The 24,535-nt window shown below is 36.9% G+C and overlaps 1 protein-coding gene across 1 annotated transcript in view; it reads left to right on the top strand.

Annotated features, from left to right (window-relative positions):
* Nucleotides 1-20,547, top strand: part of RASEF (RAS and EF-hand domain containing) — a 41,379-nt gene extending 20,832 nt beyond the window's left edge. Inside the window, exons 7-17 of the mRNA XM_042826960.1 lie at nucleotides 530-598; nucleotides 1,719-1,803; nucleotides 2,779-2,870; nucleotides 6,724-6,955; nucleotides 8,534-8,671; nucleotides 8,822-8,969; nucleotides 9,898-9,979; nucleotides 11,553-11,667; nucleotides 12,555-12,674; nucleotides 14,472-14,548; nucleotides 16,572-20,547. Of these exons, the coding sequence (XP_042682894.1) occupies nucleotides 530-598; nucleotides 1,719-1,803; nucleotides 2,779-2,870; nucleotides 6,724-6,955; nucleotides 8,534-8,671; nucleotides 8,822-8,969; nucleotides 9,898-9,979; nucleotides 11,553-11,667; nucleotides 12,555-12,674; nucleotides 14,472-14,548; nucleotides 16,572-16,680 (1,267 nt within the window). The 3' untranslated portion in view covers nucleotides 16,681-20,547. The remainder of the gene's footprint in view (nucleotides 1-529; nucleotides 599-1,718; nucleotides 1,804-2,778; nucleotides 2,871-6,723; nucleotides 6,956-8,533; nucleotides 8,672-8,821; nucleotides 8,970-9,897; nucleotides 9,980-11,552; nucleotides 11,668-12,554; nucleotides 12,675-14,471; nucleotides 14,549-16,571) is intronic.
* The last annotated feature ends 3,988 nt before the right edge of the window (nucleotides 20,548-24,535 follow it).

The following is a 24,535-nucleotide window of genomic DNA, read 5'->3' as shown; positions in this document are numbered from 1 at the left end:
CACAACAGATCCTGTTAAAGAGTCTGTTCTCTTTCTTCTTATAGCCCCCTTTATACTGAAAGTCCACTTTTCAGGCTCTATCTCGGCGGAAGCCATGACATCCTCTCAAATCAAGGCATGCTGTGACAAGGCTGAAGCAGCTGACTTTTAGCTTACTGAACTTTGGATGCTGCCCCTCATCTTGTGGGCCCATGGGATGCCCAAGGCATATCTGTCCAGCCCAGCTCAAACCCAATAACTCCACCCTGCACCCCTCACCTTTATTTTTCATCAACAGTTTTTGTTGAGATGTATTGGCAGAGATCAGTGAAATTAGAAAATGATTTTATTTTGTGTAAAAATGCTTTTACTGTATTCTAGAAAGCAGAGATCTATACACTGAAAAATTTAATTCAGAAATACTTTGAAAAAGTCTATTGTGTCTAACACAAAATAAATTGAAAAAAAAAAATCTTCTATGAAATGTAACTTTATTTTTTATTTTTATTTATTTATCTATCTATCTATTTATTTATTTATTTATTTGTAGAGACCTAGAAATGATTCGGGAGTATACTGAAGACAGAGATAATCTGGAAAGACAAATTGAAATACTTCAGTAAGTTCTTAGTTGTTCCGATGTATTTTTAAGAAACATAACCTCTACATAGGCACAGGTAAACATTTCTATAGCTCTTCGAAAGACTGAGATGAGATTTGGGAAAAATTATCAAGTACTAAAATGGCTTCAGTTCTCACGGAATGTAGTTAACTGATCTGTATAATTTCATCTTACATTTGCATTCTGTATACTTGAGACAGGTAGAATCATAGAATCATAGAAACACCAAGGTTGGAAAAGACCTCCAAGATCATCCAGTCCATCTACCCACCTGTCACCAATAGGCCTTGGATTAGTAGAAAATGGTGCTTGTCTCAGCTGTGCTGACACACCAGCATGACTACAGTGGAAAGCAGTGGCTTCCTTTCGTTATGGATGAAGCAGGAAATACAGCCCTTAGAATGACTTGGAAAAATATGGGCAAATTACTACAAGTCATTTAGAATGCATATTCCCAATAAGAGATGAAAAATACATTGCTGCAATGGGGATGGATCATCAGCACAGACAAACCCACTGCTTGGGACAGGGCACCTGCTGAGGTCAGGTCTGTCCACACAAGGCCAGCTGCTGCTGATTGCTGAGCCCCTTGCTGCCCAACTCTCCGACACCACGAAGCTAGGCTGTCTCCCATCTGAGTTTTGTGTTTCTCTCAGATGTTTTTATTTAAGCTTCTCATTTCTTCAAAGAAAAAAAAGATGTATGAGATTCCACTTCTACAAATACATTTAGAAGGGTGAATTCATTTGGAATGGTTTTAGTTGCCTTTCTGATTTTTCCTTTTAGCCTAACATAGTTGTGCACCAGGCAACTACTGTACACTCCAATTTTTGGTAGCCTATCCATGTTCTGTTCATGCCTTCTAAAAACATATCTATTTTTTTCCCACTTCTGGTTACTGAAAGACTTAGGAAGACTTTATGGCACATTTTTTACATTCAGTCATTTGTTTAAACAAAATTTCTTATCCCACATTAACCGTTACCATTCATCTACAGCAGAATAAAACATTTTCTTTTAAAATGCATATTTTTTTCAAATTTTATTTGCTTAATTTGTATAGTTTTTAAGTTTAATTTGTTATACTTTTATAAGTTAAACTATATTTCCTTGTTAGATCAGCTAATAGAAAACTACATGACAGCAATGATGGTTTAAGAACTGCACTTGAAAACAGTTTCAGCAAGTTCAACAGATCACTGGTATGTAACTATAATTTTGCTATGTGTTATGAGTAGCTGTACTCAGCAAACTGAGCTACATTCAGTGATCTTTCTGTGGGAGTACATTTGTGTGGTTGGATTTCAGTAGATTTTAAGGTGCAACAACAAAGCTTTTTCTCCATCAGTTTTAGGTGCTTTAGAAAATACTGAATTTGTAACCAAATGTATCTGATGTGATGAACAGGTTAGCAGTTTCTTTCACAGCAAAGGAAATGTGTCTGAATTGTCTACATGGGAGCTCTTTAGCACTGAAAACATACATTTCTAGAAAACTACCTTCTTTGTAATTGATCTCAATCTAACTTCAACCTCTGTCCAGGCAAGTCAGTGGGATAACAACTAACAGAAACTGTTGATAGTGGGGATCTCACCTCAGACCTTTTGTACTTTTTTGGATTTTTTGGGGCCTTTTTGAAACTTTTATAGTATTAGAAAGCCTTCTAAACTTTAAAACTATTAATTGGGCAAACTCCTGAATCACTGGAAGAGCAAATAACTGTTGAAAAATAATTTAGACAGAATAATGGTTCTACAGTAACAGCACTGGACAGAAAGATTGAAGATAGAATTTTCTTCTGACATGCCCCAAAACATACACAAGGAAAGCAAATTCTATCTCATCTAGTGACATTTCTTTTTCACTCTACTAGACAACACATAACCAATGTAATAATCCTTTTGGAAATTCCTTTTTTTTTTTTTTTTTTTTGGATGGTTGAATGAGGCCAGCAAGTCCAGCATCCAGCATTAAGGCAACAATGGAACCTAAGTGGTGCATGTAGTAGCCTTTGGACATCTAGTCCTGTTTAAAGAATGAAGCTTATTTAAAAACAAGTGGATATACATGAAAATGTACAGTAGTCATTTTGTCGATAAACACTTTAATCATGATGAATTTGATGTTTATATTATGTTCATAAAACTTGTTATGCACTTATTATTTATCTATTGCAGCGGTTAGCAAATACCTCACCGGGAAGTACTATTTCTAGAAGCAGTCCCAAATGTAGTGGTGGACAGTCTCCTCTGAACCCGCGTTATGACAGGTAAGCCAGATTTGCTTCTACTAAGTTTAAAAAGACTAGGTCCTCACAAATGTCTTAGAAGATCAAATACTGTTAAACAACAGAGAAAATAATTCTTCCTGATCTAGAAGAAATATGTAGCAATAGCACAAGATCCATAGTATGGTGAATTCAACAGCAATGTTTTCAATGACATCAGCAAGTTCAGGAAAATTTTATTTAGTGGTAATGGTGAGTGGTGAATGGAGAATTCAGACAACCTCTTGATGTTTTTAGTTTAAGTCTACATGTCCCCTCCTTCCTCTGTTTCATACGTAACAAATATTGTTACTGGTCAGAGCGCCTTTGGGTTCACACCTACTGAATGAAAGTCCTTGAATCATAGAATCATAGAATCGCTCAGGTTGGAAAAGACCTTCAAGATCATCAAGTCTAACTGCAGCCTAACCAAACTACCCTACCTCTAACAAATCATCTAACTAAATCGTATTCCTGAGCACCATAGCCAGAAAATTTTAAAACACATCCAAGGCTGGTGACTCAACTATCTCTCTGGGGAGCCTGTTGCAGTGCTTAACAACCCTTTCTGTAAAGAAGTTCTTCCTGATATCCAACCTAAACCTTTCCTTGTGCAACGTGAGGCCTTTTCCCTTTGTCCTGTCACCTGTCACCAGTGGGAGGAGACCAAACCTGCTCTCACTGCAATCACCATTCTGGTATTTGAAGAGAGCAATAGGGTCTCCCCTCAGCCTCCTTTTCCCCAGACTAAATAGCCCCAGTTTCTTCAGTCACTCCTTGCAGGGCGCTTTCTCCAAGCGCTTCACCAGCTTTGTTGCCATTCTTTGATGAGATCATATTCAGGTCATTGTAGAGGCTCTCACTGATATCACAGAGCTCTGGATTCAACTTCGAGTGGTTTAGATCATGCTATTTTGTGAAATTTTTATTTCGTTTTTGTTATTTGAAATAACTGGAAATGCCATTAAGAATTTGTGTCCATATTCAATTCATAAATTCTTTTACCTTATTCTTTTTGTGTTACTTCAAACCCTACATTGATAGTAGCCCGTATTTTATGTTTTTCCAATGAGACAAAAATCTTCAGTAGGGATTAAGTTGGCTTCTGCTTTGCAGTAATAATATCCACATTTGTTCAGAAGTGCTATTCTACTATCTCTGTGTGTTTGCAGGCTATAAAATTTTGCTAGTAACAAATTGATCCCTTCTGTTAAATGCGGATAATACCTGTTTCCCTCTGTTGAGAAATTTTGAGAGATGCAATCATATCAAAGTTGTATATTAGATTGAATAATTTTCTGAAGTTGAGAAAAAAATAACTAAAATCTTCCTGGATGTTTAGAATATACAATCACAGAATATTCCAAGTTGGAAGGGTCCACAATAATCATCAATTCCAACCCCAGGCTCCACAGAGGACTATTCAAACACCAATAATCTTTCACATGTGACAGCTCTGGGCCATGCCCACTACTCTGGGCAGGCTGTTCCATGCCTGCTTCTGTTCCGCGGAACTTGTTCCTAGCCCCCAGCTGCTCTCCCCTCATGCATCTCCATCGGCTCCATCGGCAGAGCTCAGCGCTGCCCCTCCGCTCCCTGTGAGGAGCTGCAGCCGCCATCAGGCCTCCCCTCAGCTCCTCTGCTCTGGGCTGAGCGCACCCAGAGACCTCAGCTGCTCAGAATCATGGAATCACAGAACTGTAGGGGTTAGAAGGGGCCTCTGGTGATCATCCAGTCCAAATGATATGATGCTAACTTAAACCAATATGAAACAGGAATTTTCTCTCTTCCTGGACAACCAAAGTACACAGCTCCTCACACGCTTTGCCATCAGACCCTTCTGCATTTCTGTGGCCCTCCTTTGGACCCTCTCTAATAGCATCTTGTGTTGTGGCACCCAAAGCTGCATCCAGCTTGCACACAGCACAGAGCAGAATGGGGCAACCGCTTTCCTCACCTGGCGCTTTTGGTCCTGATATGCAGATCTGGTTACGAGGCCTCACTGTTCGCTCACATTCAAATTGCAACCAACCAGAACACAATAATTCCTTTTTTCAGTGCTGTTCTCCAGCCCTTCACTCCACAGTCTGCACATAGAGCCAGGGCTGCCCCATTCTAGATGCCCAGCACTTGCTCTTTCTCATGCCGAGAGTCACCACCCCCAAATTTGTCCAGATCTTCCCGCAAGGCCTTTCTACCTCCAAGGAAGTCAGCGCTCCTACCAGCTTAGCACCATCCACAAATTTACTTATTACAACTTTCATATTCTTATTGGAATCAACAGTGAAAACATTAAAGAGAAATGGCCTTAAAATGGAGCCCTTCATAATCCCATTGGTAACAAGCAGGGGCAACTCTCAGGCCATAGCCTCTCCTCACCCAATACAGCCAAGTTCTGGTTGTCATGGGACAGATGCCATTGCCATGGGCTGCCAATTGCTATAAATACAGGCACCCTGACAGCAGAACACCACTTGCTGAAAATCTTGTGGTGAGGAAGCACAGGCTTGAGATTAGGAGCTCCTTAGATAGACCCTTCTCTCCCACTGTGGGAACTTTGTCTTCTAGAGAGCAGCAGCAAGCCTGAGCCAATGGAAGTAGACCCACCAGAAAGTGCTGTTAAGCCCATGGAGGTGGACCTACCTCCAGAGGATGAACTGATAGATCCAGCTCCATAAAGCCCGGGCAAGCATTATGCTTGTCTGAAGACGTCGCTATATCCATTGGCAGCGCAGCAGGCGTTCTCGATTTCCATCTCAACATTGAAGAGTCACCATTCGCCAGAGAGTCCCTGGGCCCCTGCTGCTCTCTAGAACTCCTTCTTCCCTACCCCCATCCTCATTCTTCCTCAAGACCTCTCACTTAGTTTAGTAGTGTCCTTCCAGGCTACTTTAGAAGAGAGTTTATGTGGTAGGAATAAAACTTAATGGCCATGATTAGGCATGTTATTAGAAATGATTTAGTAGTGTCAAAAGACAAAAAGAGGTGTGTCTCAAAGTCTGCTGGTTTTCAATAGATTGTCACCTGATAGCAGATTATCATTTTGAAATATTGATTTGTATTCAAACGTAAGTGATTTACATTAGTAAGTACCTTTTTTCTTCTTTAGCTGTGCAATGCACCTAGATCTAACTTGCTTGAAGTGCTTATGAAGATCCTAGTAATGAATCCCTGCTTCAGGGAGGCTGAAAATTCACTAATAAAGGCTTTTATTTCAGTGAATGCCTATCAAGCTTATAGCATGCACTCTTCATTTGTATTTCACTGATTTGCTATAGGCTAGCAGGTAGGTGAATATAAAGAGCATGAATACTGTGATATTTCACAACAAAGATAGCATTTGTTCCTTTCATTATTCATTAGCCTGCAAATATGAAAATTAGACAGTTCAGCATGTTATTGCATAGTACAATGAAGTCCCTAAAAACCATATGTTTTGGCTCTTCTGTGGTGTGCACTGGAAGGACCCAGCCTCTCTGGCAGCAATCTTTATAGACTGTATTGATATTGTCTATTCTAGCAGTGAGGTACTTCTCATCTGTTCCCATAGGACAGAGCGAAACTGATTCTTTTTGGCATATAAATTAACAAACATTATTACAGAGATTTATGCATTAAGTTTGTAATCTGAGTATCAAGAACTGTGTTTAAAAAAAAAAAATTATAAATGCAAAATAAGGTAGTACCATATGTGTTAAATGTTATAGTTAGCATTTGTAGGTGTTCAGCATTCTAGAATGGTGTAGATTTTGTTGGAAAACAAAACAAAACAAAACAAAAACAAGCAAAACCAAAACAATTGTGAAAGAAAATTCATTTGTTCTGTTGTTTTTATTTTGCAATGCTTGCTTTGTAGGTCATCTCCATCTTGTGTGGATGAAGATTATGATTCTTTAGCCCTTTGTGACCCAATGCAAAGAATAAACTGTGAAGTTGACAGCTTACCTGAGAGCTGTTTTGACAGTGGTTTGTCCACCCTGAGAGATTCAAATGAGTATGATTCAGAGGTGGAATACAGGCATCAAAGAATTTCTCAAAGACCACAGTGTATGCAAGAAAACTATGGCGGTGATGCTTCTGATACAGATGTAAGTATTAACTGCCTCACTAGGAAGCAGCTTGGAGGCAAGAATGAGATGGATATTTGCCGATTGACCATATAGAACTGAGTATGTGGGTTATATGTGGGTTTTTTTTGTTTGTTTAATAAGCTTTGAAATTATTGCCTTTTTTTCATCAAGAGTGGCCTTGAACACCTCCAGGGTAGGGTCATCCAGAACTTTTTTGGGCAGGCTGTTCCAGTGCTTCACACCTTTTCTCCAAGTGAAGGATTTCTTCTAACATCTAACCTAAACTTCCCCTTTTTCAGGTTAAATTCCTTCCCCTTGTCCTATCACTATATACCTGTGTGAAAGGCTAATCCCCCTCCTGTTTCTAAGTTTCTTTCAAGAACTGAGCAATCTCAGTGAGATCTTCCTGGAGTCTTGTCCAAGTGAAACAATCCTGGTTCCCTCAACCTTTCATAGCAGAGGCGCACCAGTCCTCTAATTATCTTTGTGGCCTTCCTCTTGACCCTCTCCAACAGCTCCACATCCTTCCTGTGCTGGGGACTCCAGGCACAGTGTTCCAGATGGGGCCTCACAAGGGCAGAACAGAGATAGACAAGCACCTCCCTCTCCCTGCTGGCCACCCTTCTTTTGATGCAGCTCAGGATACCATTGGCCTCCCAAGCTGCAAGTGCACCCTGCTTGCACATTTAAAATTTTTCATCTACCAGAACCCTGAAGTCCTTCTTGGCAGGGCTGCTATCAAGGAGTTCATCTCCCAGTCTGTACTTGTATCTAAGATTGCCCCAATTCTTGCACTTGGCTTCATTGAACATCATTAAATTCTCGTGATCCCACTCTTCAAGCCTGTCTACATTCCTCTGAATGGCATCCCTGTCTTCTGTTGTATTTGCTGCACCACTCGGTGTCATCAGCAAAATTACTGAGGATACACAATCTCACGGTCTAAGTCATTGATAAAAATCTTGAAAAGCACTGGTCCCAAGACAGAACCCTGAGGGGTGCTGCTCGTGACTGGTTTTCCAACTGGATATAGAGAAATCGATAACAACTCTGCCTACAAGCATCCAGCCAATTCTTTATCCGCTTAGTAGTCCACCCTTCAAATCCATCTCTCTCCAATCTAAAGACACGACTTCATGTAAGACTGTGTCAAAGGTCTTGCATAAGTTCAGACAGTCTACATCAGTTGCCATTCCTTTGTCCACCAATGCCATCACTCCATAGTAGAAGACCAGAGAAGTTTGTGGAACCAAGAAGTTCATATTCAGAATTTGCTAGTGTCTTCACGGTGCAAAAAGGAACATGTAGGAGAATACTGAAATGCATCCTCTATATGAGTTGTCCTTTGAACTTGCTGTTGAAGTAGTTATTAGTGTTATTTATTCGGTTTAGAGAGTATGTGACTTAAGACAGCTGTTTAAATTCTCACAAGGAAGAAGAGAAAAATCAAAGTTTCAGCCGGAATTGCACAGTTGAATTAGGTTTGTTATTTAATCCAAACTGCTAAAAAAAAGGTTTCAATCAGTTTTAGCTGTATCATTGCAAGCAGAAAGCATATTTTTGCACTGAACTTAACATGCTGACTTATACTTCCAGGTTCCTGAGATCAGGGATGAAGAAGCGTACAGTCCTGATAACAGCAGTACAATATTAGACTGGAAATCCTCAAGACCAGTAAGTCGAAGCAGCTCAGTTGCTTCAACAAGGAAATACATATCTGCTCTGACTCCTCAGGTAACCAATTCTCTAGGAAAAAAAAACAAAACAACAAAACAAAAAAACCCAAGCAAACAAAAAATGAACTGTATTTTAATTAGTTTTATGTGAGATTAATCAGGTGGTTTTGTTTTTTTTTTTCTTTTCTTTTTTTTTTTTTTTTTTCAGTCAGATGCAACAGAATGTACTCCAAAATGTCCAAGTTCAGAGAAGGCTTACAAGATTGTTCTTGCTGGAGATGCAGCAGTGGGAAAATCTAGTTTCCTTATGAGACTGTGCAAGAATGAATTTAGAGGCAATACCAGTGCAACCCTTGGTACTGTTGTTCTTCTTAAATACTAAATTGAATATTACTATTGTTATACAAAGGTAGTGGATGAAAAGATTACCTCCTATGATTGCTGAGTTTTTCTTAGTATACTTGCAGTCTTCAGATGGTGAGAATTAAATCATAGAACTGACAAACTGGTATTTGGAGTGGATAATGGGATAGAACTCTGATCTAGTCATTCTTTGTGAAGCCCAAAGTCTATTGCTGAACAAATCAAAGTGCCTATAAAGGGAGTTTCAATGTAATGAACTTAGAATTTATGTCCAGACTTTTTCACAGTATTTGTGGCCATCTGGTCTTCTCATTCTTTAGTCTTGCACAATATTCTTTGATCTTGTATTGTTCTTTATCTCCATTTCTTCAAAATGTCATTGAAGCTGGAGGGATTTCTGACTGGCTTATTGTGTATATTTTTCTAGCTGCCAGATGACAAACTTGACTTACTGTTTCCAAAGACTGAATTCTGCTTTCTAATCTAGTCATAGTTGTGTATTTGTTTTACTGACTCAAACTTAGGATTTTTGTTATATTTTTGTTATAATTTATTTTTCCCTTTGTTGGGATTTGAAATAAAGTCTGTCTTATAAAATATTTTCACTTATAGGAGAGTTTTGCAAAATGAAGCACAGATGGAACTTGTTTGTTGATCATAATGCTAAATTTGTATCAATGTTTCTGGGAAAATATCTGGTTCTAATATTCCTTTAAATGTTTTTCTAAAGACAAATTAAATATGTATTTCTATATTCAGGGGATTATTGCAGTTCAGCGCTATATGAGTGGATCTGTCGATCTAGTACAAGCCACATAGTTTGAGATAGCTGCTATATGCTCTTATATGCAGCATAACTTTCTGTGAATTTTTTAAGGTTGTTGATGTTTTTTCTCAGACTATATGAATTATGCTTTTCAGGTGTCGATTTTCAAATGAAAAGGTTAATTGTTGATGGAGAACCTACAGTGCTACAACTATGGGACACAGCTGGGCAGGAGAGGTTAGTGACTGCCTGCAACTTAAGTCATTTCAGTGTTTCTGTTTTTTTCTCAGTTAAATTTGGATTTTTTTCATCTAGATTTTTATCTTGTTCCTATGTTTGTTCTTACAGATCTGCCTGTCTGATGGTTTATATTTGAGATTACTAAGTATGCAACTAAAGTTCTTCAATTTTCTACGTAGAATTTTCACGAAATCTTATATCACTTACTTGTTGAGCCATTACTTTATTGACATCTTGTAGGGCTCATTACAAGTTTAATCTAAGATTTTGGAAGTCATAGAATCATAGAATCACCAAGGTTAGAAAAGACCTCTCTGATCATGTAGTCCAACTGTCTACATATCACCAACATTTTCCACTAAACCATGTCCCTCAGTGCAACATCTAAATATTTCTTGGAAACCTCCTGGATCAGTGACTCCACCACCTCCTGGGCAGCCCTGGGAGTGCCTGACCACTCTCAGAGAAGAAATACTTCTTAATATTCCACCTGAACTACCTCTGGTGTAACTTGAGTCCATTCCCTCTAGTCCTATTGCTAGTTACATGGGAGAAGAGGCCAACTCCCACCTCACTACAACCTCCCTTCAGGTAGTTGTAGAGGGCAATAAGATCACCCCTGAGTCTCCTCTTCTGCAGATGAGATAATCCCATCTCCTCGAGCTGCTTCACGTCAGGCTTGTGCTCCAGACTCTTCTCTGGTGTCACTGCCCTTTGAACATGCTCCAGGGCCTCAGTGTCTTTCCTGTAGTGAGAGGCCTAAAACTGAATGCAGTACTTGAAGTGCGACCTCAGCAGTTCTGAGTTCAGAGGGATGATCGCTTCCCTGCTCCTTCTGGTAATGCTCTTTCAGATAGAAGCCAGGATGCCATTGGCCTTCTTGGCCACTTAGGCACACTGCTGGCTCACGTTCAGCTGAGCATCAACCAATACCCCTAGGTCCATTTCCTCTACACTGTCTTCCAGCCACTCTTCCCCAAGTCTGTAGCATTGCTTGGGGTTGTTGTGGCTAAAGTGCAGGACCTGCACTTGATCTTGTTGAGCTTTATTTCGCTGACCTCAGCCCAGCAATCCAACCTGTTCAGATCCCTCATTAGGGCCTTCCTGCCTGAGGCAGATCAACACTTCCTGCTGACTTGATGTCATCTGCAAACTTTCTGAGGTGCACTCAGTGCCCTCACCCAGGTCATCAGTAAGATACCAAACAGGACAAATCCATGTCATTTTTATCTGTTCAGTGGCAAAGCTCTGTACTGGTCTGTGTATATTTACTTTTACCTAAGAGAGTGCTTATGAGACATAGGAAGTTGGAGACACATTTATTCTCCTCCCACGTAATAAATTTGTGAAGAATATTTTAATGTGTAATGTAAATACCTAGTTGTTGTACAGTTGCTAAGTAGACTCTCCTATGTTAAAAGATGATTATAACTGTTGAATTAATTCCTGGAGTTAATTCCTGAAAGTTTACTGCTTCATATTTTTTTCAAATGTAGCAGAGTAATCCACTCTGCTACACTCTGCAATGTAACTCCTTAGTCTTACACAAGTCTTTCTTTTCCCTTGAAAGATTCCGAAGTATTGCTAAATCGTACTTCAGAAGAGCAGATGGTGTCTTACTCTTATATGATGTAACATGTGAAAAAAGCTTTCTTAATGTGCGAGAATGGGTTGATATGATTGGGGTAAGTATCTTAAATATCTGCAACTTTAAAACTATGTTTCATTGCTCTAATGTCTGACTGTCTGAAAAAAGAAGGTATGGAAATCTTATTCTTTGCTTTAGAATTCCAGAGACCTTTTAGATTGTTTTGTTTAATAGGTAAAACTTGTGTAACTCAGGAATTAGCCAAACTGCAGTCTCCTGTGTAAGTGCAAACTAAATGGAAATTCTAATTTATTAAAGTATATTCTGATATGCTTAGTGTAAAATGAAAGCAGTTTTAATACGAAAGATCATCACTGTTCCCATTCACTTCCTTTTGGAAGAAACATGAGAGCCCATTTCAGATACCTTCCTGTGGATGGCTTGACTATTCCTTGGAGCTCCTGCATTTTAAATCAGTATATTAAATTCTTTAAACTAGCTATTCTCCAGCTGAAATTTTCAGTATTTCTATCTGCTACTACTTGCTTATTTTAATACAAATTTGTATTTGATGAAAAGAGTTTTTCTATTGTACCACAGCTGTTTAATTGGCGGGAAAATGTAAGCAAAATTCCTCTTCTTAAAGCATTTTTTTTTTTTTTTAAATAGTAAAATAGAAGTTGATCTCTCTTCCCACAGTAGTTTTATCATAAAGCATTTAGATATGATAACTATTTCTGCTAGAACATTAAATTCATGGTTGTGTAACAGAGTTTATGAGTATGGATGCATATCTCTGCAGGCTGATGTTTAAACTGGCTTCTTGAAGTATGTACTCTCTCTGAACAGTTATGTAACATAAAATAATGTGGTTTTTGGTAGCACATAGGAATTTTTGTGGGAAGGCAGTCACTATGACATGATGCTAGGTAACTTTTTTTATTCTGAGAATTTTAGCAATAAGGAAAAGAAATTTCTTTACAGGATGCAACTCATGAGAATATTCCAATTATGATGGTAGGAAACAAAGCAGATCTTCGCCAAGCAGTTACAGAACAAGGGCAAAAATGTGTACCTGTAAGCTATGGAGAAAAGCTGGCTATGGTAAGAACAATGACTATCTTTTCAGTATAAAATGGTTTTTATAACTTAATCTTGAAACTCTGTGAATTACTTGTAAACAAAAGTCGTTTACTGGTCACTTGTTCAGATCTAGTTATTAGGATTCATGAACAATTTTCATGAAAGCTTCTTTTCTTTTGATGGTGCTTGCTGAGCTAAATTTTGCCTCAGTGCAGCTAAACTGAACTTTTTTATTTTCTGGGATATTCTTCTCAGCCTTCATGTTTCTAAGGTGAATGGACCAGGAGACAAAGTTTTTTAACCTCTAAATAGAATTTTGCCACTGAAATGAAGCACATTAGTAGGCAGATGAGAATCTTAACCTCGCTTAGAATCGTATAATATATTGAGTTCTAAGGACCCACAAGGATTATCAAATCCGTCTCCTGCCTCCACATCTAATCATCCAACATTCAAACTGTATTTCTGAGAGCATTGTCCAAATTTTTCTAGAATTCTGGGAGGATTGGTGCCATGACCACTGTAAATGAGAATCTTTTCCAATTGCTGTGGTTTCATCCAGATGGACAGCTGAATTCACATCTACTCTTGAAGGAAGTGGGAAGGAGTAAATATGATGGAAAAAGAAGGCTTATGTCTTGAGATAAGGATAATTTAACTAAAGGGAAAATAAGGAAAAAAAATCAACCATGCAAAAGCCATGCAGAAGCAGAGACTGAGAGTGAGCACACTTCTTCTGTATTTCCCATTAGTAAGCAGTTTCTGACCATGTCTTGGGAAGCAGGGCCTCCATATGAATAGCAGTTTTTTAGGAGGGCTGATTTTTTTCATAAGAAGTCCCCTCTGACCTGCCCTTCTTTGCCCCCCTTTTCCTCATTTTATTGCTGAGGATGACATATGGTATGGTATGACATATTCTTCTACTTTGTTTGGATCAGCTGTCCTCAACTTAATGGTTTTGCTTGGAGTAATTTGGAGATAGTCTTAATGCTGTGCCAGTGTTGTTCAGCAATAATAAAATATTGGTATGATATCAACACTCTTCTTGCTACAAATGTAGAGCACAATGCAGTATGGGCTGCTGTGCGGAAGGTTAACTCCATCTCATCCAGACCAAATACACCAATATGAACTTCATGTGATGTAGTTCCATGCCATTCCCTTGGATTCTGTCAGTGTCACACAGAGCAGAGCTTAATGCTTCCTCTCCTCTCCCTGTGAAGAGCTGCAGCTACGTTCAGGCCTCCCCTCAGCCTGCCCTGCTCTGGGCTGAACACACAAGCAAGGACCTCAGCCACTTCAAATAGTTCTTCTCTAGACTCTTCGCCATCTTGCTGTTCTTCTAAATTGCTTGTACAATTTATTGTAGGACAGGTAGCATGGCTGATAATTATGGCTGATAATTATGGAATCATGTTTCTGGTTAAGCTGTAGGTTGAGCTAGAATACTGGAATGATGCAGATTATGAGTGGGTAACGGGGCTGAATTCAGTAACCTTTCCTAACAACTCTTTCTATTTTGGAGTCTTCTGGACAAAAAGATTGAATTCAGACATTGAGCTTATTATATGTTTTTAACTCAGTTTGCTAATTCAGAATATACTAAATATAAAAGAATTTACTAATTATGTACTAATATAACTAAATATTGCTGTTACAGCAAAAATTGCATTTAAAAAGCAATTTGTTTCTTCTGTACTGAGGTGAATATATTGAAGAATGAGGAATACCAAAGGAAATCTTGTTCATTTAAATATAAATATCCAAATCAGATCGATTTCAGATGAGTTGGTTTAACATCTTATTTTTCTCTCACAGACTTACAATGCTCTATTCTGTGAAACAAGTGCTAAAGATGGATCTAATATTGTAGAAGCAGTTCTTCATCTTGCTCGGTGAGTAGTAATGTTTCTGTTTTCAATATATTTTATAAAATAGACATTATATATAAATTTACGTATAAAGACATGCATGTACATATTTAAAATTGTCCCAACATCAAGTTCAACAAATTAAATTAGAAAAGGAATGCCATGTTGATTCTATAGAGACGTGCAAAGCAGGTTTTATTCTCAGTGTAGTCAGTGGTTTTGCTTACAAATGTTACATAGTTGTCTTATTTATCAATATTTGAATTAGAACTTAGTTATGGATCTAACAATTTTAAAACTTGGTGAATGAATAATACGTTTAATGGTAGATGGATTTACTTTCTTAATTCTTTCAAATACATAGATCAATTTCTAATACTTATAATTATGCATATAAGTAACTCTTAATTCTATCATATCTGTTAACACATGTTCAGTTTTATTACTGATCATTCTAATCTCACGTATTTTCTTGATGTCACTTTCTCTAAATTATTTAAAAGACAGAACTCTGCATTACATCCATTTAGCAATGTGGTATTTCTGTGAAGAATGTGAATCAAACATTACACTTTTACAACTTTTCCAAACTGTTCTGTGCTACAGTGTTTTGAAAGGCTGGCAGTAAGAAATCCTCAAGCTCAGATTTCTCAGTTTTAGTCATCGAAATCAAGGCTACAATTTTGACTATATTCATTTTGTTTTTTGACTTACTCATGCTTATGCTTGACTTACTCATGTGCTCATGCTTACTCATCAAACATTATGACATTTGGTCAGTATTTATTTATTCAGTGTTAAAACATGGCCTGAATAAAAGTACTGGCTTTTTGGAGATCATAATTGCTTCTTCACATTTGGTCTTCAAGAACACATGTATTTCAAGAAAACAACTCAACTGGAGATGCTGCATGAGCACAGGTGTTTTGTTTTTCTGTTAATGTCAAAATTAATTGCTGATTTAAATGACTGATTTCCAGGAACCTGTGACTTAATAAATTAGAGAGCATACTTAACAGTTACATAATTTTAATCACAGTTGGAAAATTCTCTCTAATATTTAAACATGATATATTTGTTTAACTGCCTCAAGGATAAAAATGTTTTGGCAGTTGCAGCATTTCTTTTCAGAACCTCCAAATTTTTTTTTTCTTTGGTAGGTTCATAGTTCCTTAAATGCTCTGGAGATCACCTAGACTCTTAGTCTGGAATGGTTGGCTGCAATTTCTTGAATTTAGTAATACTTATACTTTGAAAGAAACATTTCATTTTGAAGTAAAAAAAAATTCTTAAAAAACATATCATTGGAGCAGATAGTCCTCCAGACTAACCTGTTACTTCTTCGTAGGATTCCTTTCTCCTATTATTTGTTTTGTTGAATAATATGATGCTCTGAATTTAAAATTCTCCCACCTTCATGAATTTATTCTACTGATACAAGGAGAACTTAAATATATGTATATGTACATATATATATAATGCACATACATATACATGTTAGCAAGAAATTCTAGAACTTGCTTTTGAGTTTCTAGGAGGCCTCATCACAGTGGCCCTGTAAAGATACAGAATTTCTCATACGTACACAACTTTTAAGTCTGTGTACAAGACATTCAGTTTGTGTTTTTCCTCTGAGGATGAATTCATACTTGATATTGCAGTTGTTTAGTTTTTTTATTGTTTATTTTTTTTTATTTTCAGCTTTGAATGTAACCTTTTATAGTAATATACTGAAGCAAAAACATTAAAGAAAAATGAGCAATAGAAAATAAAAGGGAAAAAAGAACATTGTGGAGTTCTTACATATCAGAAACCATATGTACAGTGATTTGTATGGAAACATTGATTCAATTTCCTGAATGAAATCTTAGAAGACATGTTGATTCTGTGGACTAAAAATTGCAATAATATTTTCCTGGGAGTTAGGTGATGCTGAATTGTGTAAGATATACTGGAAGAAACAAAATAGTAAACTTGGGCTTGAATAAGAATACATTAATTAACTGCATTTTTATTGTGTGGCTGTTTTTTTCTCTTTTTTTCACAGTGAAGTGAGAAAACGAAGTGATAATCAAGATGATACGAGGTCGGTAACTAACCTGGCTGGGACACCTGTCAAAAAATCAGCACTTATGAAAAACTGCTGCAATGTTTAAGTCACAGACACTTTTCCTGGCATTAGAAATTTGTATATTAAAAAAAAAAAGAGAAAAGAAAAGAAAAGAAAAGAAAAGAAAAGAAAAGAAAAGAAAAGAAAAGAAAAGAAAAGAAAAGAAAAGAAAAGAAAAATGAAGGATTTCTATTATGTATTCTTTTTACTATGTTTTTATACATTTGTGTATTTAGGAGATGGACATCATGGAAAAAATCCAGACACTACTTTCTACTAATTCATCTTTATATACTTCTTTGACCCTTAGTCTCTGTTTTCACTCTTCTTAAGCAACAAAATTCAATGAAGCGAGCTCAGAATCAATTCTACAGTAGTCAGTGCATGTAACACTGTAATATATTTTATCTCCTTTACCTGGTATCTTTTTGGGTTTCATTTTGGGCTCCATTTCTTACAGAATATGGTAGGACAGTATCATGTATTGCTCATAGGAACAGAAAAAAAGTTCTGCCAAGAATGTGAATTAATTTAATTTTTTTGCTCATATTTGTGTACCCAGTTTTTTGAAGGTCTTGACTTACACATTCATGAAAAATTTCCCAAGAAAACCCAAAGCCGTTAAAATATCACCCACTTACAGGTAAATCAAGTTGTGGACAAAAAGTGGTATGGTTTATTAGGAGAAGACAGTGGCAGATACGTAGGCTACTGGTGTAATTTTATCGCAGTAAGTTAGGATTTATTTAAATTGAAGAGTTGAGATTTGATTGGGAACTAAAAAGTAGACTATTTCTAGTCCTACACAGCTCAATAGCAAAAGGAACATTTGCATGGACCATTACAGTTCCAAATTCTAAAGAGACCTGTAATACCTGTGATAAGCAGGATGAGATGTTTCAGTACTCTTCTGTTTGTTTAAACTAGATCATTGACAGTGTAATAGAGAGATTTGGATTGTAATTTTCCTGTGTTTTTCAAAAGCTTTTTATTAGACATTAGTGGAGTGATTGTAATGGTACAGAAGAGTCTGTTCTAATGTAAATTCTTTATGCATTTTTCAAGTTTTAGGTGAAAGAATTATTGCACACAGACAAGCATCTATATGAACCGTTCATTGAAAGGAACTGCTGGAGTGAATGGCAGCCAACTATGATAATGAGAATATTGTTGCCTGACTGTAAGAAATTTCCAAGATACGCAGCAGTAAATGGTATTTTTAAGTGCAGGTGTTTCTAAGATCTGAGTTATTATTGCTTGTCTTAGTTCCCAAAATTAATGTAGTAGAAATTGTAGATATTTCTGTCATCATCAGTCACAGAATTGTAGACTCGTGGAATGGCTTGGATTGAAGGGGACCTTCTGCCCTAGGCTGGGTTGCCACCCACACCAGGTCAGGCTTCTCAGGGTCCCATCCAACCTGGTCTTGTATACTTCCAGGCATGGGGCATCCAGACCTACCTAGGGCAATGTGTTCCAATGTCTCACCACTCTCTTAGTAAAACATTTCCCCCTAACAATGAATTTGAATCTCCCATTATTTATTTTAAAAATAAACCACTATGTAAAAATACAAATCCGTTTCCCCTTTTTGATACCATCTGCTGCTCCCAAGAACAATTTGGCTGTGGTAACCATCAGTAGCTGAATAGATCATATAATTTCAGTCACTGTAGGCTACTGAAAGATCACTGTCTACCTTCTTATCTTCAGCAGCGTAATTCATTGCAGAGCGCCCCTGACAAATGTGGCTTTCAGATATTTGACGTTATCAGTGTGTGTGCGTGTGCAGTAATTCCTTTCACAGCCAAGGTTCTTTTCATACAGAATGGTGTGTGAAGGTTTGATACCCTTCGGTATCAACCCAGGTTGAAGGGCATGAGTTCAGAGACTTACTTTTTCTCTCTCCTGGATTGGGCCCTAGGTATTTTGGATACTTTTTCTCATTTATTTTAATGAGCAAAATATATCTTGTGTTCTTTGGCTAAGCTATGTAAAATGAATCACTTTGTAAGCTACGTAATTTTAATGTGTGTCGTACAAAGCAACAGTGTTTTATTTTTAAATAAGATTCAGGGTTGGAAACTGATAACAAAGTTTTACCTTGGAGTAGTTTTATGATCAATATACAATTGATTACTGGAAAAAGCACTACTGAATGGGGATATAGCTATAGCTCAGTTTGAACTGTTTTTAGAAACTCTGTGATGATCAGCTCCATCAAGTCTGAATATTCACCTACTGTCAGGTAGAATGAATTTGTGTTAAAGCGAAGGAATTTGGAATAAAAATATTTATTTCAATGTAGAAACAGAAGCATGTATTTATACATGGAAATAACAAATATTTAAGGTTTTCTGTTGTTCTGCTTTAAAAAGTTACCTTGCCTTCTATCTGAAATGTAAAGTGACAAATATCAGCTTTATGCTCTGATATAGTTGCACTATTGTACTTTAAATGTTTTTATTGTTTTACACAGTACTTGAGAACTATTCATTTAACAATACAAAGCTATTTTTTTAGTTAGTGGACGTATTCCCTTAATACATGTATTTATTCAGAAAGGAGAGGCTTTTCATGTCTCTCCTCACAATCTGTAAATATATTTTTTTTTCAGTTGATATGGAAGTATTATTTTGTCCTATATTGTTTTTGACCTTTTCTAATTGTGGCAGAGTGCACATTTCTGAGGCAGGAATTTCTGTTAAGACACTCTGGAAATGTTGGGATCAAGTGAGTGTTCTAACTGCCTTGTGACTTACGTTAGTGCCTTAATGCTGCACGTTTGGTTAATTATTCTTAAATATGTAATTATGGCCTAACATCGATTGAAGGTTTCAGTGTATCTATTTTTGTACTGACTGCAAAATCCTCTTCTGTTTTAGGAAAAATAAGTAACAGTTTTGTATCTGTACGTCTGTTAAAATGTGTTCCATGGAAAATACAGGCCGCTCCTTCAAGGACCTTCATGCAGACGTGCAGTGCTGCAGATGCACAGTTCAGCTAATAGAGCCTGTGCCAGAGCAGGTGGAATAAAGACTTCAGTGAAAGATCCTGATTCATAAACCAAAGGGAGTTAGTTCCTCATATAATTTTCATAGACTTTACAGTCTTTATTATTATAAGAAGAATCTTCCAAGATGTTTCTTACCGTAGTAAGTAATGAAAAAGAAAAAAAAAAAAAAATCCAATAGCTCATCTTCAGTTCAGATGTCCTTTACCACTGTTTTTTTCCAAATTTGATGTAGCGTGATGCTGTCCCTCTGATCATGTTCAGGCTTCTTATGGTTGAAGAAACTTTTTTACAGCACTAAAGCCTGTAGTATTTTTCTCCCGCTGTTTCAGTATCTGGCCAAATCCTTGCTTACTCACCTCCCTAGGACTGGTAACGTTGTTATTGATCATTGCCTGTTTTGTTTTGTTTTTTTTTTTTTCTCCCACATTTCCTATTTTGTGAGAAAACCTTCCCTGTGGTTAAAAATAATTTGGCTCGGATGTATCCAGAAAGCAGGTGAAAATGCATTATATTGTTTGTAAAATGGAGTCAATTTCCTACTGTTTCTGCCCTTTGAATTAGATCTATAAGGGAGTGTATATGAAATGAATCATATTAATCAAGTGGCTGAGTAGCCAATAAACACAAGCTGCTGAGGTTACTGCAGTGAAGTGTTTAAAACAGCAGTGTATTTTCTTACTAGTATGGGGAAGAAATTCAGTGCCAATTGCACATGCCAGCTTTTAATAAAGCAAATATGTGTAATGAAGGCTCTAAATTGTTAAAACTTTAAAAACTTTATATTGTTTACAATCAGAACTGTGGTGTGCATCCACTGTAATTTTGTATATTTTTCAAAAGAGCTGCATTCTCCTGTATTGAAAATTGCTGTACAATAAAGTATACTTCAATAGCTTACGTTCTGTGTTGTATTTTCTTTTGTTGCTGCTCATACAGTAGCCTAACATAGCATCTCTGACTAGTCAGCTTTATGCAAGAGTGATGCAAGCAAAAGTACCTCTGTCTGCCGTGACTCTTGACCTCACTGAGCAGTTATCAGTTTGTATCTCTGCTGAGAAATGTCCCTGGCTGTGAATCTCCAACAAGGCTGGATCTTCATTCTTCTTGGGGGTTGGACTCAGTGTTCTCTGGAGTTCCCTTCCAACCCCTGTGATTCTGTGATTCTGGATAGGGATACTTTAACACCTCAGTCTCCACTATTATATGATAATAGTATCATTCAAAAGAAAAAGGTAATAAAAAAGAGGCCCACTGCAAATATTATCTATGTTGGGCTCTGGATTTCAACTGGAAAATGCTTAGGGGTCCATATATCAAAGAAAAAAAGCCTCCTGAATATAAATAAAATGCTCCTTCAGATAACTCGCAACTTTAAATGTTGATACAAGGGGGACTTAAGAGAAAACTGTCTGCTATCTTCTTACTTAGTAATTCTTAATAGGTATAATACTCCACAAGCATGGTTCTTATTAATTAAAAAAACAGAGAACAACCTACAAGAAATACTGTACACTTTTAAGTTCTCAGATTTACTGGCAGAACTGCTCTGATTTAGCCTGGAAACAACAGTTGCCATTCTTTCAGGGCTAAATCAGAGTAACTTTCAGAGTTTCATCACGTTGAGCTCCTTGAGGTGAGTTTAGAGCGGCATTGGCTGGCAGAACACTGTGTACTGTGTATCATTCTTTGACCTTTCTGTCAGTTCTTGAAGAGTTTTAGATTTGTGATATTTTCCTGCTTACTCTGAAGTACATTAAGGTGTTGTGTTCTAGTTCATATCAGTTTCTAGTTTAAATGGAATTAGAACAAGAGAGCGTGGATAGGGACAGTTGGTATAGTGTGAGACCAAGTCCTATCCTTCTAAAATCATGCACAACTTTGCTGGTGGCTGGATCTGGAACTGAAGCATAAATGCATAGTCTCTGACCAGCAATGGGCTCTGGAAGAATGAAGTAAGGATCTGTGTGGAAGGTCTGTCAATGCCAAAATGCTCTTTGCAATTGTTGGAATCCATTCTTCAGAACAGAGAGCCAATGATTATGACATCAAATTTAAATCCTTTTCTCCTGTATTACTGTAATATATTCTTCCAGTGGCCATGAAAGGTAATTTTCCCTTTTGTAAAATTTGCATGAATTAAAAATTGTTCTTGAAATGGAGATGTTTAGCTATGTATAACGTCTGATACTATCATACAATCAGAAACAATTTTTATATTCCTATAGTAAAGGCCTAGACCTTACTGATTCTGTGATCAGTAGGAATTTTTAGTTCATTAACTAGCCATAGAAGGAAAATTAGATGTGCAGCATCAAAGCTATTTGTCCTATTACAAATAATAATACTCACCTTGCAACTTTCTGTTTACACTTTTCTATTTCTTTGTGCAGATAACCACTGACTTTGCTAAGATCTGTTGTTTTCCTTTCACAAAAGATATTTAAAAAAAAAAAAAAAAAAAAAAAAACATGAAAAAAGGAAAAAAATTGAGGACAATCATGAGCAAAGACCTCTGAATGGAGGAAGCTCTCCTGACAGAGTTTTTGTTACCTCTGCTTCCCAGCTTCATCTCTATATATCTGTGAGGGAAAATGTTGTTTTCACCAGAATAAAGGAGTTATGCGAGAGCTTAGGAGAGAGGAAAAATGAAAAAAAGACCAAAGCTACAACACTGAGAACAGAATATTTACTACTTATTAGCTTCTTCTTTTTTTTTTTTTTTTTTTTTTTTAATTTTTATTTTTATTTTTATTTATTTATTTATTTATTTTTTATGCAGAAAGTCTTTCTCCTTTGGTCTATATCCACTTCTACATACTCTTGATCATTCTTAGGGAACCTTTCAGTTCATATCAGCAGCATATCTTTACAGAGGTGATTGTTACGGGGGTAGTTAGAGAAAATTCTTGGACATTTTTCAACAAATTTATGAGAAAATTTCCTCTTACAAGGTGCCTGAGGTTTTAAATGATTTTACTGAGTAAGTCAACCCTCCAAATGTAAGCTCCAATAAGTTTGTGCAGAGATTGCTATTTTTGAAAATACTTTTGCTGGTCTTCATTTTACCCCAAACTTGGTATGTTATTCTGATGATATCAGAGAGGTAACATTAAACTTGTCCTCAGCCAGTGCTAAGGGCCATAAACTTCCCATCGCAAACACAATCCATCCCTTCCAATTCTGTAGCTCTTCCCATTCCTAACCATAATCATTGATAAAACTTTTGGAAATGGGAACAAAAATGCACAAGTGAATTCTACTCTGAGAAAAGAATAAATTAACATACCTTTCCACATTAATTTTCAAGTCACCTGAAGTGGTCAAACCTGAGTGGTAGTGTAAAGCAAAGCGGTGACTTGTATCCTCTTTTTCCATGGAGGAGCAGTAGATCAGAAAATCATGCTTACATACGTGTATGCTTTATGTATGCTACATATTCTTTTACAATATATACATACTATTCATACTCTCATTTTATATACAGACATATATGCATGTATATAATATGCGTGCATGTAGGTATGTGAAACAAGAATTAGTGTCTTTCCTTTTAATATTGAAATCCTAGATCACAAGAACCAGTGGTTTTCATAAAAGGTAACATCGGTGTTTTTGTCATCTTTTCCTTTCAGTGGAAATTCTGCACTGAGTTCAAGGTTCTATCCTGCTGAGCACATACTGGTAAATACTTTTGCCTTTGAAACCTACAGTGTATTTTCAGTATCTTACTACAGGAGCTTTGGGCTTGTACATGAAAGATGTTATAACATATTCAATATTCTACTCCATAATTACTTGGGAATGTGCATCAAAGTTTGAGTATAGAAACGCCTCAAAATAATACTTTTTCAAAGGTTTTTGTGGACACTTTAGGTAGCAAGGTGGTCCCAAGGAATAAACTGTGTCTTTCCTGAAGACCTCACGGACCATAACTGCTTCAACAACCAGTTATCATTGAATAACTGCTTGTTGAAGTGCAACATGAATAACTGGAGCAGTGGAATGCTGCAATGGACATGAAATCTGTCCTTCTTAAATGAAGAACGTGCACAGATCACTCCATGTGTGTAGAGGAGATAATTTTTCAGTGAATGGAACAAACTGGTGGAACGAGTGTTGTGGAGTGTGAAATATCCTTAGTGATTAGCTACTGATAGGATTTTGTTGAATAAATTTGTTAAAATTATACTTTCAAATAATACATTTGAAATAAGATGGGAAGTTTTATAATCCCTACCAACAAAGTACAGGAGTATGAATACAATAACTGTGTAAATGAATGGTGACAAAGGTACATGCAGACTTAATCTGAGTCTTTTTATTTAAAAATGAGTCATGTAAATATTTTTTAAGACTTAGAATTTTGTTAAATCCAATCTTTCCCTTACTTTTGTCCTTGCTTTGAGATTTATGACACAAACAACCAAGTAATCAGGATATATTTTAAATATTCACTATGATGTTAGTGTTATGTCTTAGAATCATAGAATCATAATACTGTAGAATCATGGAATAGATTGGGTTGGAAGGGACCTCAAGGATGATTTAGTTCCAACCTCCTGATGCAGTCAAAGTGCTGACAGCTAGATCAAGTCCCATCCAGCCTGGTCTTGAACATCTCCAGGAACGGGGCATCCACAGCTCCTCTGGGAAGCTTGTTCCAGTGCCTCACAACCCTCTCAGTGAAAAATTTCCCTGTGGAAGCTATTGAAAGTCTCCCTTCCTTTAGTCAAACCATTCTCACTTGTCTTATATACCTATCTAACCATGTATAAAGTTGATTATACATCCTGTTTATAATCTCCCTTTAAATACTGGGAGGCCACAATAAGGTCTCCCCAGAGCCTTCTCTTCTCCAGATTAGACAAGACCACTTCCCTCAGTC

This window comes from Centrocercus urophasianus, unplaced genomic scaffold (assembly GCF_019232065.1).
Source record: "Centrocercus urophasianus isolate 14NV4802_14NV808 unplaced genomic scaffold, USGS_Curo_1.0 seq_27, whole genome shotgun sequence".
Lineage (NCBI taxonomy): Eukaryota > Metazoa > Chordata > Aves > Galliformes > Phasianidae > Centrocercus > Centrocercus urophasianus.
This window is presented reverse-complemented; position numbering and strand designations above follow the sequence as displayed.